The 17,667-nt window shown below is 50.5% G+C and overlaps 1 protein-coding gene across 1 annotated transcript in view; it reads right to left on the reverse strand.

Annotated features, from left to right (window-relative positions):
- Positions 1 to 17,667, reverse strand: part of SLC39A11 (solute carrier family 39 member 11) — an 82,288-nt gene that overhangs the window by 61,663 nt on the left and 2,958 nt on the right. The window contains 2 exon segments of the mRNA XM_030962045.1: positions 12,021 to 12,179; positions 17,518 to 17,556. Of these exon segments, the coding sequence (XP_030817905.1) occupies positions 12,021 to 12,179; positions 17,518 to 17,556 (198 nt within the window).

The raw sequence follows: 17,667 nt of genomic DNA on the forward strand, positions 1-17,667 counted from the left end.
AACATCCCTGGCACCCAAAGGGGCACAAAGAACATCAGGAACCATCCTGGGCACAGGGAACATCCCTGGCACCCAAAGGGGCACAAAGAGCATCCCTGGCACCTAAAACTGGCACAGGGAACATCAGTGGCACCCAAAACAGGCACAGGGAACATCAGTGGCACACAAAAGGGCACAGAGAACATCCCTGGCACCTAAAACTGGCACAGGGAACATCCCTGGCACCCAAAACAGGAACAGAGAACATCCCTGGCACCCAAAATGGGCACAGAGACCATCAGTGGCACCCAAAGGGGGCACAGAGAACATCCCTGGCACCCAAAATGGGCACAGGGAACATCAGGAACCATCCCTGGTACCCAAAAAGGGGACAGAGAACATCCCTGGCACCCAAAGCATCCCTGGCACCTCAAGGGGGCACAGGGAACATCCCTGGCACCTAAAACAGGCATAGGGAACATCCCTGGCACCCAAAGCGTCCCGGCACAGAGGGAACATCCCTGGCACCTAAAACAGGCATAGGGAACATCCCTGGCACCCAAAGCATCCCTGGCACCTAAAGGGGGTACAGGGAACGTTAGTGGCACCCAAGACAGGCACAGAAAACATCCCTGGCACCCAAAGGGGCACAGAGAACATCCCTGGCACCTAAAACGGGCACAGTGAACATCAGTGGCGCTCAAAAGGGGCACAGGGAACATCCCTGGCACCCTAAACAGGCACAGAGAACATCAGGGACCATCCTGGGCACAGGGAACATCCCTGGCACCTAAAGGGGGCACAGGGAACATCCCTGGCACCCAAAATGGGCACAGAGAACATCAGGGACCATCCTGGGCACAGGGAACATCCCTGGCACCCAAAGGGGCACAAAGAGCATCCCTGGCACCCAAAAACTGGGACAGGGAACATCAGTGGCACCCAAAGCATCCCTGGCACCCAAAACAGGCACAGGGAACATCAGGGACCATCACAAGAACCCACAACAGGCACAGGGACCATCCCTGGCACCCAAAAACGGGCACACTCCCAGTGCCCTCAGGACACGCAGGGCATTTCTCTGACCCAGGGCAGGGGTGGCTTTTGTCACCTCTGCCAGAGCAAAACAACAGCACAGCAATGTTTTCCCTGCTCTGACCAAAGAAAACAAAGAACAAAACCAAACCAACCCCAACCCTGCAGCACCAGGAGCTTCCTGTCACTGTCACCAACCCCTGCCCACAGGAATCCTGGAAAATCCCCAGGCACAAGCAGCAAAATTCATTTTTGCCAATGGAATAATTGCTCCAGGCAGAGAATCCAAGCCCAGCACAACCAGTCAGGGTAGAGAGCATTCCCAGTTTGTGCTGGGAGGAGATTTGCCTGCTCCAGCCACAGCCACACCTTGAGGGGGAATTTGATTTCATCCTGGGGATTTTGATTTTATCCTGGGGGAATTTTTATTTTATCCTGGGGGAATTTTTATTTTATCCTGGGGGAATTTTTATTTTATCCTGGGGAATTTTTATTTTATCCTGGGGGAATTTTATTTTATCCTGGGGGAATTTTTATTTCATCTAGGGGAATTTTATTTTCCTTGCACCCTCAGAGGGTTTGTGCCCCAAAAGTGAGATTTTAATTGAGATTTTAATAACCAGTTTGTGCTGGGAGGAGATTTGCCTGCTCCAGCCACAGCCAGACCTCGAGGGGGATTTTCTGGGGAGATTTTTACTTTATCCTGGGGGATTTTTATTCTCCTCACACCCCCTGCACCCTCAGAGGGGTTTGTGCCCCACAAAGTGAGATTTTAATGGTTTGAAATTTTGAAAACCAGTGTGTGCTGGAAGATTTGCCCGTTCCAGCCACAAGCAGACCTTGAGGGGGATTTTTATTTTATCCTGTGGGATTTTTATTTTCCTTGCACCCTCAGAGAGGTTTGTGCCCCAAAAAGTGAGATTTTAATTGAAATTTTAATAACCAGTTTGTGCTGGAGGAGATTTGCCTGCTCCAGCCACAACCAGACCTCGAGGGGGATTTTTATTTTATCCTGGGGGAATTTTATTTTATCCTGGGGTGTTTTTATTTTCCTCATACCCCCTGCACCCTCCGAGGGGTTTGTGCCCCACAAAGTGAGATTTTAATGGTTTGAAATTTTGAAAACCAGTGTGTGCTGGGAGATTTGCCTGTTCCAGCCACAACCAGACCTCGAGGAGGATTTTCTGGGGAGATTTTCACTTTATCCTGGGGGATTTTTTTTTTTATCCTGGGGGAATTTGATTTCATCCTGGGGGAATTTTATTTTCCTGCACCCTCAGAGAGGTTTGTGCCGTATAAAGTGAGATTTTAATGGTTTGAAATTTTGAAAACCAGTGTGTGCTGGGAGATTTGCCTGTTCCAGCCCCAGCCACAACCAGAGGGGGAATTTTATTTTATCCTGGGGGAATTTGATTTCATCCTGGGGATTTTATTTCATCCTGGGGGTTTTTATTTTCCTACACGCCCAGAGGGGTTTGTGCCCCACAAAGTGAGATTTTAATGTGAAATTTTAAAAACCAGCTGGGAATTTGCCTGTTCCAGCCACAACCAGAGGGGGATTTTTATTTTATCCTGGGGGAACTTTATTTCATCCTGGGGGAATTTTATTTTCCTGCATGCCCAGAGAGGTTTGCGCCCCACAGAGCGAGATTATTAAAAGCCAGGCCAGGACCAGCCCCAGCCCTTTTCCCACGTGGATGTTCACAGGATTTTCGCCAGGAAAAGCAGAGAAAGCTTCGATCAGCAGCTGGTTGGTGCCCAGGATTGCCAGGGCAGCTGTGGCAGGATGCAGAGCATCCATCAGCCCCCAAATGAAGAGGCAGCCGTGCTTAATTGCATTAATTTAACACACAGCTTCCTCTGGGTGCCCGGGCAGCGCTGCAGACGTGAGGGAGAGCTCAGCACAGCGGGGCAGCAACGGCTGGTTAAAAATACACAATAAAAATACAACGGGAAAATGCAATGAAAATATTAAAAAGTGCAATAGAAATATGAAAAAGCGCAATAAAAATATAAAAAAGGGCAATAAAAATATAAAAAAGTGCAATAAAAATATAAAAAAGGACAATGAAGATACAGTTTAAAAATATTGAAAATGCAATAAAAATACGAGAAATACAATAAAAATACGTTTTAAAAATACAATTAAAAATAAAATAAAAATGCAATAAAAATGCAATAAAAATGCAATAAAAATACAGTTTAAAAATATTAAAAATGCAATAAAAATACGAGAAATACAATAAAAATACATTTTAAAAATACAATTTAAAAATACAATAAAAATATAAAAAGGTACAATAAAAATACAAAAAATACAATAAAAATACAAATTAAAAATATTAAAAATGCAACAAAAATACGAAAAATACAATAAAAATACATTTTTAAAATACAATTTAAAAATACAATAAAAATACAAAAAATACAATAAAAATACAATAAAAATACAATTTAAAAAATACAATAAAAATACAAAAAATACAATAAATATACAATAAAAATACAATTTTAAAAATACAATAAAAATATTAAAAATACAATAAAAATACAAAAAATACAATAAAAGTACAATTTAAAATATTAAAAATACAATAAAAATACAAAAAATACAATAAAAATACGATTTTAAAAATACAATAAAAATACAATTTTAAAAGTACAATAAAAATATTAAAAAGTACAATAAAAATACAAAAAAATACAATAAAAGTACCATTTAAAAAATACAATAAAAATACAAAAAATACAATAAAAATACAAAAAACCCCAACACTATAAATATATAGTAATAAAGCAATATCTAGTCAAAAATACAACACCAGGCTGAAGAGAGAAAGCGAGCAGAGGATTTTCCCCACCGTGTGCTCACCCCACAATGGAGTTTCACCTTCTAACCCCTCCCAAAGTTCTGCCCAAGATAAAAATAAATAACAAAATAGAAAGCATAGAATAAAATAATCATAAAAAAGCATAAAACAAATCATAAATGTAAAAAAAGAAAAATAAAAAACATCCAATAAAATAATAAAAACATACGATAAATAATAATAAAAGTAAAAAATAACGATAAAGAGCGTCAAATAAATATAAATAAAATTATTAATACATAAAAAAGCATAGAAAGCATGCTTAAGAAAAAGCAGCAAAAGCTCCTGGGTGAGTCAGAGCTGGGGATTCCCACAGAGGCAGCTCCAGAGCCTCTCCCGCTGCTCCTGACACCCTAATGGCAGGTTTGCCTTTCACCGAGGGCGAATTAATTGCGGGTTCTGCTCCCAGCAGCCTCAAAGGCACAAAGGGAGCTCAAACAGGGGCTGGGGGAGCAGCAGAGCCCCGGAGAAACGGGGGTGGTGCAGGAGGGGATCATTCCCTGCTCCTCCTCCTCCTCCTCCCTCCTCCTCGTGGGAAATGCTCCTGAGCCGGGCACAGGCACAGGGCAAAGTGCAGGGAGGAAAGCTGAGCCAGGATGGGGGGAAAACACCGGGAATGTCAGAGGAGGAGGGGGGAAAACACAGGGAATGTCAGAGGAGGGGGGGGAAAAACACAGGGAATGTCAGAGGAGGAGGGGGGAAAAACACGGGGAATGTCAGAGGAGGAGGGGGGAAAAACACGGGGAATGTCAGAGGAGGAGGGGGGAAAAACACGGGGAATGTCAGAGCCAGGAGGGGAAAAAAGACAGGAGGGAAAGCCCAGGGAATGTCAGAGCAGGAGGAGGGAAAAGCCCAGGGAATATCAGAGCAGGAGGGAGAAAAGCCCAGGGAATATCAGCGCATGGAATGGCAGGACAAGGAGGAGGAAAAGCCCATGGAATGACAGGTCCAAGGAAATCAGGGAAGCCAGGAAGAGGAAAAAGTCCATGGAATATCAGGGCCAGGAAGAGGAAAAAGCCCAGGGAATGTCAGAGCCAGGAGGGGAGGAAAGGCCATGGAATGTCAGACCAAAAGGAGGGAAAAACCCATGGAATGTCAGGGCCAGGAAAAGGGAAAAGCCAGGAGGGAAAAGCCCATGGATTATCAGAGCAGGAGGAGGAAAAAGCCCATGGAATACCAGACCAAAAGGAGGGAAAAGGCAGGAGGGGAAAAGCCCAGGGAATGCCAGAGCAAGGAGGGGAGAAAAACCCAGGGAATACCAGAGCCAGGAAGAGGGAAAAACCCATGGAATGTCAGAGCCAGGAGGGAAAACCCCATGGAATATCAGAGCAGGAAGAGAGAAAAGCCCATGGAATGTCAGAGCAGGAAGAGAGAAAAGCCCATGGAATGTCAGAGCAGGAGGAGCGAAAAGCCCATGGAATGTCAGAGCAGGAGGAGTGAAAAGCCCAGGGAACAGCAGCAGCCTTGCCAGCAATTCCTGCTCCAGGGAAGGAGGCTCAGGATGGAGAGGGGAAGGATGATGGAGAGGGAAGGATGATGGAGGGGGAAGGATGATGGAGAGGGGAAGGATGATGGAGAGGGAAGGATGATGGAGGGGGAAGAATGGAGAGGGGAAGGATGATGGAGAGGGGAAGGATGATGGAGAGGGGAAGGATGATGGAGAGGGGAAGGATGATGGAGAGGGGAAGGATGATGGAGAGGGAAGGATGGAGAGGGGGAGGGATGGAGAGGGGAAGGATGGAGGGGGGAAGGATGATGGAGGGGGAAGGATGGAGAGGGGAAGGATGATGGAGGGGGAAGGATGATGAAGGGGGGAAGGATGGAGAGGGGAAGGATGATGGAGGGGGAAGGAGGATGGAGAGGGAAGGATGGAGGGGGCTCTGTGCAGAGCAGCAGCTCGTGGAGGGAAGGATTAGGAATTAAACCAGGATTTCTGTCCCTGCTTTTCCCAGAGGGATTTCTCACCCCACCCCACACACCTGAGCAGGGTGTGGAAGGGAACTGAACCCCCAGCCCAGCTCAGGAGCTCTGCAGCTTCCCAAACAACGCTGCTATCAAATGCCTGATGCATAATGAGAGAGAATCCTAATTAAGAGCAGCTGACAAATTGCACTGCGGCAGTAAATAAGCCTTTACCTCCATTAATAAAACAAAATGCTTGGGTGGAAATTAGGGTAATTAGCATTTTGTGGGGGTTTTTGGCAAATAATTCCAACCTACCCAGCCACCACTGGATTGCAAGCACTAAAGTGCTACCCAGGGGTGGGAAGCAGCCAGGTTTTCGTGGGTAAAGATGGAAAATGAACTTTTTGGAGGTTCTGAGTCCTTCCCAGGATCCCACGGGTGGGTTTGGTGGTCAGGGATTTTCATGGCAGAAATCCCACCTGGGACAGGAGGCAGGGATCAATCCCTCATGGATCTATAACCTTATATTATTATATATTATTATATATTATTATATATTATTATATACTATTATATTATTTTATAATATTATATTATTATATTATATTATATTATATTATATTATATTATATTATATTATATTATATTATATTATATTATATTATATATAAAATCTATAAAATATATAAAATATAATATACTATATTATATTCTATATAAATATATAAATATAAATATATTTTTATATAAATATATTTTTATATAAAAATAAAAATAAAAATAAAAATAAAAATAAAAATAAAAGTAAATATAAATTAATTAAACCCCTGGACAGGTAACTCTGGGTTATTTAGAGATGGAAGGGAAGGAGGTTTCCCAATGGGATGCTTTGCTACATTCCCAAAAAAACCCCCAAAGTTTTTCACCCCCAGAGGTAGATCCCTCCTTCCTCCCAGAGCCTGTGGCAAAGGGCCAGGGCTGCACAAAACCAAACAAACACGAGGGCTTGCTGTTTGTTCTGCCCTGAGCAAAGGAAATCTGAGCAAAGCAGGAACGCAGGAGCACCCAGCTCCTGCAGGGAAAAGCTGCACACTCCAGAGCTCCATAAAGCAGAAAATCCTGCCTGGAAAAGCCTCCACCTGCCCCAGCAATGAGGCTGTGCGGTTAACTGACTGCCTGGGAGCCCCAGCCGAAGAGGAAAAATCACATTGAAGTGGCAATGGGAGCTGGGCAGGTCCCTCAGGAGCGAAATTGCAGCAGGGGAATCTCAGACCCACCAAATCCTGCAGTTCCCCCTGGAATAATGAACCCAGCACAGAGCAGCAGGGCGAGAGAGAGGCAGGAGCAGCTTCCAGGTGCACCCAGGGCTGCCCTGCCTCGTCCCACCGCGTGGAGAATCCCCAAATCCCGGAATTACTGACAGGGAAAAGCCTTCCAAGAGCTCAGAGCGCCAGCCCAGAGCTCTGAGTGCCACCTAGGCATGGGCACTCCAACTCCTCCCAGTGCCTGCCACCTTCTCCTGGGAGAAATTCCTCCTAAAAACGCAGATATTTATCAGGAATCCCTTCCCAGTGCCCCCCAATCCCAAAAAAAATGCTGCTCCCCATGGTTTAATCCAGCTGTGGTTAAACTGAGGGGAAAATTGCAATTTTAAACAATTTGCTGGTCCTTCCTCCTCCTCCATGCACAACTCCCAGCTTTCCCTCCCAGAAATGGATTTAGAAAACAAAATATTCCCCCTGAAGGCACATTCTGAGCCAGGCACGAGGGGATCACCGAGCTCCCAAAGCCTTCCCAAGAGTTCTTTGGCCCAAAATAGCCCAAAATTCACTGTGCAAAACATCCAGTGCCCAGGCACAGTCCCACAGAGCCCCTTCTGAATGTGCACACCCAGCAAAGGGCAGGAGCACCAAGGAAATTCCCTTTGGAGGGGATTCAGCTGCCACCAGGAGCATCCTGACCCTGCTCAGGGGAACCTCAGAGCCAGAATTATCCCCAAACTAAAGAGAAATCAAGCTCAGAGATTGATTTGGGCTGTGCTGGCTCTGAGGGGTGAGCATGGCACCCATGGCACAATCCCCAGCCCACAAAGGGATTCAAAAGGCTCCAGCTGCTTGTTTGAACCCACAGAATGCTCTGGAGGTTTTATTGATTTCCTCTGTGCTCAGGAGCAAAATAAAACCACCAACCTTGCACCCAGCAGACAAGGGAGAAAATCAAAACCTAAAATGCAATGGGAGATGGGATCTCCAGGCTGGAATTGCAGCCCTGTCCATCCTTTGGTTGGAATTGCATCTCCAGGTTGGAATTGCAGCCCTGACCATGCTTTGGTTGGAATTGCATCTCCAGGTTGGAATTGCAGCCCTGACCATGCTTTGGTTGGAATTGCATCTCCAGGTTGGAATTGCAGCCCTGACCATGCTTTGGTTGGAATTGCATCTCCAGGTTGGAATTGCAGCCCTGTCCATCCTTTGGTTGGAATTGCATCTCCAGGTTGGAATTGCAGCCCTGACCATGCTTTGGTTGGAATTGCATCTCCAGGTTGGAATTGCAGCCCTGTCCATCCTTTGGTTGGAATTGCATCTCCAGGTTGGAATTGCAGCCCTGTCCATCCTTTGGTTGGAATTGCATCTCCAGGTTGGAATTGCAGCCCTGACCATCCTTCACCCCTCCAAATATTGGCAGGCTCCTGTTGGAGCTGAGGGATGGCCCAGCAGCCCTTCCCTTGAACAATCAGGGATTAATTAACTAATTAATTGATTAATGCTGCAGCTCTGCCCTGCTCTCTGCTCCGCAGGGACCCCCCAGCACCCCTGGAGCAGGGATGGGGCTCCTCCCTGGGCTCACAGATGTTCCTGAAGCCTGGAGGGGGAGCAATGAGGCTGATTAAGGCTCATTATTCTATTTACTAATGATGGCAGCAGCGGGAAGAGCAGGAGCTGAGGCAGGGCTGGGGCAGCTCGGGGAGGGTTTGCAGCTCCCACCTGGATCCTGCCCCGTCCCTGCTCCTGTCCCAGCCCCAGCAGGGAATTCCTGCCTGCCCTGGGGCTGTGATCACCAAAATCCAGGGAGCTCTGGGAGCTTCACAGGCTGCTCTGCACCCAAACCCAGCCTTGGGGGTTTGGGAACACCCTTGGGAACACCTGAGCTCCTGCCCAGTCCCAGTAGGGAATTCCTGCCGGCCCAGGGGCTCAGATCCACCAAAATCCAGGGAGTTCTGGGAGCTCTGGGAGCCTCAGGGGCTGCTCTGCACCCAAATCCAGCCCTGGGGGTTTGGGAACACCCTGAGCTCCTGTCCAGTCCAAGCAGGGAATTCCTCTGTGATCACCAAAATCAGAAGCCAAGGAGCTCTGGGAGGCTCAGGGGCTGCTCTGCACCCAAACCCTCAAATCCAGCCTTGGAGGCTTGGGAACACCCTTGGGAACACCCTTGGGAACACCTGAGCTCCTGCCCAGTCCCAGCAGGGAATTCCTCTGTGATCCACCAAAATCAGGAGCTCTGGGAGCCCCAGGGGCTGCTCTGCACCCAAACCCCAACCCCAGCCCTGGGAAGACCCTGAGAATGCCCCAGCACAGCTCCTGTGGGGTCCCAGACAGGAATTAGGGGTGAAATCACCCAGGGTGGAACCAAAGCCCTCTGAGAACACCCAGTGCCACCCCAGCCACGGCCCCGAGCGCCACAGAGCCTCAGACCCCCAGGGATGGGGTTTGCAAGCAAGGCGTGCTTGTTTTTTGTGCTGACAATGAATAAAATCCAACAAAACCGGGAATTATCAGTGGATTTTCCATGATCACCAAGTCCTGACAGCAACCCCACTGCATGTTTCTTTCAGCATTTTTTGATGACATTACTTTTGCCCTTTTGTGGCTTCTTGGGGGGCATTTAATTTCCTACAGTATTCGGTAGGAAAATACAAAATATTTTGTATTTCCTTAATTTCCCTACAATAGTAAATTTAATTAAATTTAATATACAATATATAATATATAATATATAATATATATAATATATAATATAAATATACAATATACAATATATAATATATAATAATATATAAATATATATAATATATATTATTATATATATTATATATAGTTATTATATATGTTGTATTATATTGTTTTATATATTGTATTATTATGGTATTATTATATTATCTATATTAAATATATATTCTATATAAATATATAAAATATATAATATATAATATATAATATATAATATATAATATATAATATATAATATATAATGTATAATATATAATATATAATATATAATATAAAATATATAATATATAATATATATAGAAAATATAGTTTGTAATTTCATATTTAATTTAATTAAATTTAATGTTGTAGGGACAAAATAATAGTACAATAATGGACTTTTTTGGGTGTTTGAACCCAAAGAATTCCCATCCTGAAGGTGCAACCTCTGCTCTCTTCCCAAAACATCCCCAAATTTCCCATCCCCAATTCTCAATATTTTGGGCCAGCTCCTGGTGCTGCCAATTTTCACCAGGACGTGAAAATCCAGCAGAAAAGCAGCCAGGGAGTGCCTGAAACTCAGAGCCAGGGCTGGGGAATCCTCTGGATTGCCCAGGACGTGCAAGCAGCACCTCCCAAACCCAATAAAACCCAATAAAACCCCAAACTCCGAGCAAAACCCACCCCAGGCAGCGGAGCTGCATGACAGCTCTGAAGGATGGGAATAATAACACTTAATTCCAGCATTTCTTCTGCCTTTCAGCAGACCCAAAATAGCTGCTGAGCCACCAGGGACCTGCTGCAGTGAATTTTTAAGTAAACTTTCCCTCAGAGAGGTTTTGGGTCTTGGCAGGGAAGATGCTGAGCCCCAAACCCTTTTTAGGAAAGGCACCACAGGCTCGCCCAGCACCATCAGCACCCAAAAAGCCCCATTTAAAGAAACAAAAACCTGGTTAAATGGAGGCTCCACGCCAGGAAATCTGGGGAAATCAATTTTTTTCCAAACCCCTGGGATCTGTTTGCCCTCCAAGCGCCCCCAGCTCCTCTGGGGAGCTTTGCCAACCCCACCAGCATCTCCTCCTCAGCTGGAGGATGAACAAACACCCGGGGGAAAGGCAGAGACAAGGATGGGATAGATGAAATCTGCCTTTTGTGAGGAATGCAATGACTCCAGCTGCTCAGGAGCTTAACCCTTCCTGCGCCAGGAGCAAACACCAAACACCGGGGTGGCCCCAGCTCCCGGCTCCAGCAGGGCTGGGGCAGCAGGAAAACCCTCCTGGGCGGACAAGGAGTGGATAAAAGCTTTTAGAGGGGGTTGTTTTCATTTTAAACCTCGCTGTTTTCTCCCCTTTCACCCTTGTGCTTGTGTTCTTGCTGCTGGCTGCTCTCCTCTCCCAGCTCAGGTGTGAGCTCCTGTCCCAGGGGCTGCGTTTGCAGAGCTGCCCGTGCTGCTCAACCCCGGCAGGCAGCCTGGCACTGCTGCTAAAAATACAAATAAACCCAGAGCTGGTGGATTTCTGCAGCTGCCAGCACGAGAACGGTGCAGCCAGGGCAGAGATTTCCACATTTCCAAGGAGATCCTTCAATTTTCACAGCGGTGCAGAGCTCAGAGGGTCTGAACTGCATCCAGCACAGCAGAGCCAGCCAGGGCTCGGGGAAATCTCAAATGCATAAATCTGGGAGAGGATCCACCCGTGCTCAGCTACCAACAGCTGGTGATCCCTGCAGCTGGAGGAGGGGCAGGAACCCCCAGGCTGGGAATTCCCAGTGACCAGCACTGGGATCAGCTCCCAAACTGGGAATTCAGCACTGGATGAGCTCCCAAACTGGGAATTCAGCACTGGGAAGCTCCCAAACTGGGAATTCCCATTGACCAGAACTGGGATCAGCTCCCAAACTGGGAATTCCCACTGACAGCACTGGGATCAGCTCCCAAACTGGGAATTCAGCTCTGGGATCAGCTCCCAAACTGGGAATTCAGCATTGGGATGAGGCCCCAAACTGGGAATTGCCACTGACCAGCACTGGGATGAGCTCCCAAACTGGGAATTGCCACTGACAGCTCAGGGATGATCCCCCAGCCCCACAATCCCACTGAAAAACACTGGGATGACCCCCAGCCCCACTCACCAGCTCTGGGATGAACTCCCAACTCCACATTCCCCACAAATGAACACTGGGCTGACCCCCAGCCCCACAACCCCACAAATGAACACTGGGCTGACCCCCAGCCCACCCCACTCACCAGCTCTGGCAGCAGCAGGTCGGCCCCATACACGAACGCTGCCCCCAGGGCAAAGCCAGCAGCCACTGGGAAGAAGGAGAAGGCCCCGAAGGTCCCGGATTCCTGGGCCAGCTCGATGGCCGGGGCCAGCAGGGACCAGTAGGAGGCTGCCAGCATCACCTGGGGACAGAAGGGGAGCGGTGAGATCCATGGCGTGGAAGGGAAGGGAATCCCAGAGCAGAAATGGGTGCAGGGTGCAGGGAGGAGCAGGGGCTGTCAGGGAAAGGGGAGCCCAGCTCTGCCCTGCAGCCCCTGAACCCCAGGAAACTCCCTGGGCAGGATGCTCAGAGCCCCAGCATGGCGTGGGCTGGAAAAAACCTTAAAGCTCATCCATGGCAGGGACACCTTCCACTGCCCCAGGGGCTCCCAGCCCTGCCCAGCCCGGCCTTGGGCACTGCCAGGGGCAGCCACAGCTGCTGCGGGCACCTGTGCCAGTGTCCCAACACCCTCACTGGGAATTCCTTCCCAATTTCCAACCCAAACCTCCTGCCAGTGTCCCAACACCCTCACTGGGAATTCCTTCCCAATTTCCAACCCAAACCTCCTGCCAGTGTCCCAAGAGCTTCCCAGAGAATTCTTTCCTAACTCCCAAACCTCCTGCCAGTGTTCCAACACCTTTCCAGGGAATTCCTTCCCAATTTCCAACCTACACCTCCTGCCAGTGTCCCAGCGCCTCCCCAATTTCCACCCCAAATCTCCTGCCAGTGTCCCAAGAGCTTCCAGAGAATTCCATCCAAATTTCCACCCCAAATCTCCTGCCAGTGTCCCAACACCCTCACTTGGAATTCCTTCCCAATTTCCAACCCAAACCTCCTGCCAGTGTCCCAACACCTTCCCAGGGAATTCCTTCCCAATTTCCAACCCAAACCTCCTGCCAGTGTCCCAAGAGCTTCCAGAGAATTCTTTCCTAACTCCCAAACCTCCTGCCAGTGTCCCAACACCCTCACTGGGAATTCCTTCCCAATTTCCAATCTACACCTCCTGAGTGTCCCAACACCTTCCCAGAGAATTCCTCCGCAATTCCCACCCAAAACCTCCTGCCAGTGTCCCAGCATCTCCCCAGTTTCCAACCCAAATCTCCTGCCAGCGTCCCAAGAGCTTCCAGAGAATTCCTCCTCAATTTCAACCCCTGTCAGTGTCCCAAGAGCTTCCCAGAGAATTCCATCCAAACTCCCACCCCAAATCTCCTGCCAGTGTCCCAACACCCTCACTTGGAATTCCTTCCCAATTTCCAATCTACACCTCCTGAGTGTCCCAAGAGCTTCCCAGAGAATTCCTTCCCAATTCCCACCCCAAACCTCCTGCCAGTGTCCCAGCACTGTCACTGAGAATTCCTTCCCAATTCCCACCCCAAATCTCCTGCCAGTGTGCCAACACCTCCCCAGTTTCCAACCCAAACCTCCTGCAATGTCCCAACACCCTCACTGGGAATTCCTTCCCAATTCCCAACCAACACCTCCTGAGTGTCCCACACCTTCCCAGTGACTTCCTCCCCAGTTCCCACCCCACACCTCCTCTGCTGGAGCCGCTGCCCAGCCCGGGGGCTCCGAGCAGCTCGTGAGCAGGGAGGCAGAGCTGCCTGTGCTGCCTCAGCCCCGGGGCTGGCTGTGTAACTCGGAGCTGCTGTGAGCAGGAGGAACGAGGGCTGGCATGTCAGCCTTGGCAGGGCTGGCAAACCTCCCGTTTCAAATGCCACCTCCTGTGAGAAACAACCACAGAGCGCGGCGCGGCAGCAGGAGAGGCTCTGCAGAGCGACGCTGTCAGCTCAGGTGAGGATCTCGCTTCCAAACAGAGCTCAGCCCCCAGATCCTGCCAGGATCCCGGAGCTCGGGGCTCCTGGGGAGCGCAGACAGAGCTCTGGGGCAGCCCCAGCTGCAGGGAAAGGGATTGGTTCCATGGATTCCATGGATTCCATGGGTTCCATGGGTTCTGGTGGCCCCAGGGGCTGCGAGGCTTTGCCGTGGTCACAGACCCCGGTACCAGGTTCCAGCCCCTGAGCCCAGATTAAGGACACGGAGGGGCAGGCTGGGCTCGCTGATTTAGATCACCCAGAGCAGGACAGAGGTGGGCCAGGGAACCCAGGGCAGGGGCAGAGCTGGGCTCAGCTGATTTAGGATCACCCAGAGCAGGGGCAGAGCTGGGCTCAGCGGATTTAGGATCACCTAGGGCAGGGTCAGAGCTGGGCTCAGCTGATTTAGGATCACCCAGAGCAGGACAGAGCTGGGCAGAGCTGATTTAGGACCAGGACAGGGGCGCTGGGCTCAGCTGACACCAGAGGTGACCAAATTCCTGCCAAAACCCCAAATCCACACAGATCCCAAAGCTCTGCACAGCCCAGCCAGGGACAGACACCCCAAGTGTCCCCAGGCCAGCAATAAAAGAGGAAAATCCCCCTGGATCAACAAACCTGGCACCTCTGGGGCACTGAAGATGCCCCACTCCTTCCCCTCCCTCCAGCCCCACAGAATCAGGGACCTCCTGCTCTGGCCAAGCTGGATTTGGGGCATTTTGGGGCATTTTCACAGCCCTTGTGCTCCAAAGATGCCAAAATGCCATAAATGCAGCAGGACTGGGAAAACATGGAGCAGGCAGGAGGCAGCTCAGGGACCCCAAATCATCACTGGGGGGAGCCCCAAAGCTCAGGGACCCCAAACTATCACTGGGGGAGCCTCAAAGCCTCAGAGACCCCAAATCATCCCTGGGGGGAGCTCCAAAGCTTTAGGGACCCCAAAGCCTCACTGGGGGAGCCCAAAGCCTCACTGGGGGGAACCCCAAAGCTCAGGGACCCCAAATCATCACTGGGAGAGCCCCAAATCCTGCCCTGGGCTCCATCAGTGGGACAAGAGACAAAAACCAAGCAGTGCCTCCAGATCTGTGCCCTCCCTGGGCTGGGGATCCCTCCAAACCCAGCAGGATTTAAACCCAAACCCCTCCCAGGGCTGGCACCTCCTTCCACAGGGATTCAGTGCAGGGATCCCCCAAATTCTGCCCCCCAAACCCAGGGGTGCCCCCGTGGCTGTGGAGCCTCGTTTTAAGTGAAAATTGAGAATAAACAGAGCCAGGGCTGGGCTGAGCCCACCCACCCTGCTGGGCTGCAATTAAATCCCTGATTAAAGATCCTGTGGCTGTGGATCTTCATTTTAAGTTTAAATTCAGGATAAACAGAGCCAGGGTTAGGCTGCAATTAAATTCCTGATTAAATCAGGAGGGCCTGGCCACCCTCCTGTGGGATGCCTGGGATGGGATGGGGACACCAAGGGAGCAGGAAATCCTGGAGAAGGAGGTGGGAAAGGCAGGTGGAAGATGAAGACATTTCCTTGCCAAACTTTTCCCCTTGGCCTCATGAAAGCTCCATTAAGCAGAGCTGAGTGAGCTCCTGGTGCTGTTTTAGGGAATGTTTGATCCCAGGGTGCCTGGGGAGGGCTGAGGATGATTTCCTGCTGCACCTGGGACAGGGAAAAGCCCAAAGTGCAGCCCAGGCAGAGGAAAAGCTGCAAGGGAAGGGGCTGCAGGTGTTTGTTCCTGGTGGCTGAGCCCAGCCCTGCAGCACCACAGAGAAAAAAATAAATTAAAAAAAAAATTAAAAAATCTCATTTAAGGATATCAAGATTTAAGAGAAAAGGCAGAATTTCCCCATCAGATGCCCCAGCAAGCAAAGCTTTGTCTCTATGGAAACACCAAAGCTCAGAGCTCCTGCCTGCAGAACTGGGATGAGCTGGGACTCCAGAGAGAGGGAACTGAGGCAGGGAAAGGCACTCCCAGTACATCCCAGTACATCCCAGTACATCCCAGTACATCCCAGTACATCCCAGTTCAATTTATCCACGTGCCCGGGCTCACCCCTGCGCCCCCAGAGCAGCTGCAGGGAAAAAAAGGGGGGAAAAGAAGGAAAAAAGGGGGAAGGGAAGGGAAGGGAAGGGAAGGGAAGGGAAGGGAAGGGAAGGGAAGGGAAGGGAAGGGAAGGGAAGGGAAGGGAAGGGAAGGGAAGGGAAGGGAAGGGAAGGGAAGGGAAGGGAAGGGAAGGGAAGGGAAGGGAAGGGAAGGGAAGGGAAGGGAAGGGAAAAAGGCGGAAAAGGAAGGGGGAAAGTAGGGGAAAAGGGGGAGGGAAAGAAGGAAAATAAGGGGAGGGAAATGAAGGAAGGAGAAAAGGAGGGGGGGAAGGAAAGGAAGGGAAAAAAGGGAGAGGGAAAGGAAGGGAGGGAAGGAAGAAGGGGGCAGGGAAAGGTTCTTTGTGTTGTTGAACCCTTTCGAGGCAGGGAAAAGGTGGAGACCCAGCTGCTGGCCAAGCAATGGCAACGCTGGCCAGCTGGGAAAACTCAAACTCAGGGGGATCCTGGTGTCCCCAGGGCTGCCTGGTGGCCCCAGTGTCCCCAGTGTCCCCAGGGCTGCCTGGTGTCCCCACTGTCCCCAATGTCCCCAGGGCTGCTTGGCCCCAATGTCCCCAGGGCTGCCTGGCCCCAATGTCCCCAGTGTCCCCAGTGTCCCCAGGGCTGCCTGGTGTCCCCAGTGTCCCCAGTGTCCCCAGTGTCCCCAGGGCTGCCTGGTGTCCCCAATGTCCCCAGAGCTGCCTGGTGTCCCCAATGTCCCCAGTGTCCCCAATGTCCCCAGGGCTGCCTGGCCCCTCCAGGCACAATCCCCCTGCTCTGGGCACTCGCAGAGCCGAGGGCAAAGCCAGTGTTTGCAGTTCAGCTCCCTGAGCCACAGCGGGGCCAGGGGCACCCGGGGGCCTCAGCCAGGCCAGCAGCTCCTCGTCCTGGGGGGATTCCTGCAGGAACGTCAGCCCTGGGATCCCCTACAGCCCCCAGGGGGGACAGTCCTCACCAGCCAGCCCCTGTCACCCACCGGACACAGCCGGGGGACACAGCCGGGGGACACCTGGACACAGGGGGGAAGGGGCACCACCCCAGGGCACACCCAGGTGCCCTGCAGCACCTGCAGGGTGGGGCTGAGCAGCTGAACTCGATAATTAATGAGGGAAACAAAGGGGACTTAATGAGTCTGGGTGGGGCCCCAGCTGCCCCAGCAGCTGGGCACTGCCAGCCCCACATTCCCAAACCCCTGCACAGTTCCCAAACCCCTGCACAGCTCCCAAACCCCTGCACAGCTCCCAAACCCCACAATTCCAGGTTTTCTCCAGGAGGGAGCCCCACACTGCACACACAGCTCCCACGGAGAGCTGCAGCTCTCCCTTCCCTCTCCTCCTGAGGGCTCAAAGCCCAAAGCCAGCCAGGCACAGAGCCCCCAGGAAAGGGGGGATCGAACTGCAGAGAGCCAAGGGGGCCTCGTGCCCATCCTGGTGCCACCTCCACCCTCACCAGGAGCAGCCTGAGCCCTTCCCCGCCCTCAGGGAACCACCCAAGGGATTTTAGCTGGAGTGGAGAACCAAACCAAGCGTGGAGGGGCTGCAGAGAGCACGGGGAGGGGAGGAGGAGGAGGAGGAGGAGGCGGCTGCACTCACCCCTGCAGCAAAGCCCAGGCTCCCATCCAGGATCCGCCTCTGCAAACAAAAGCAAACAAAACCACCCTGAGCTCGTGTGAGGGCACTGCCCACGGCGCTGGGAGGGGCTCCCCGGCCTGCAGAGCGCTCAGGAGGGGGTTTGGGCAGGAA

The sequence above is a fragment of the Camarhynchus parvulus genome, chromosome 18, assembly GCF_901933205.1.
Source record: "Camarhynchus parvulus chromosome 18, STF_HiC, whole genome shotgun sequence".
NCBI classification, from domain to species: domain Eukaryota; kingdom Metazoa; phylum Chordata; class Aves; order Passeriformes; family Thraupidae; genus Camarhynchus; species Camarhynchus parvulus.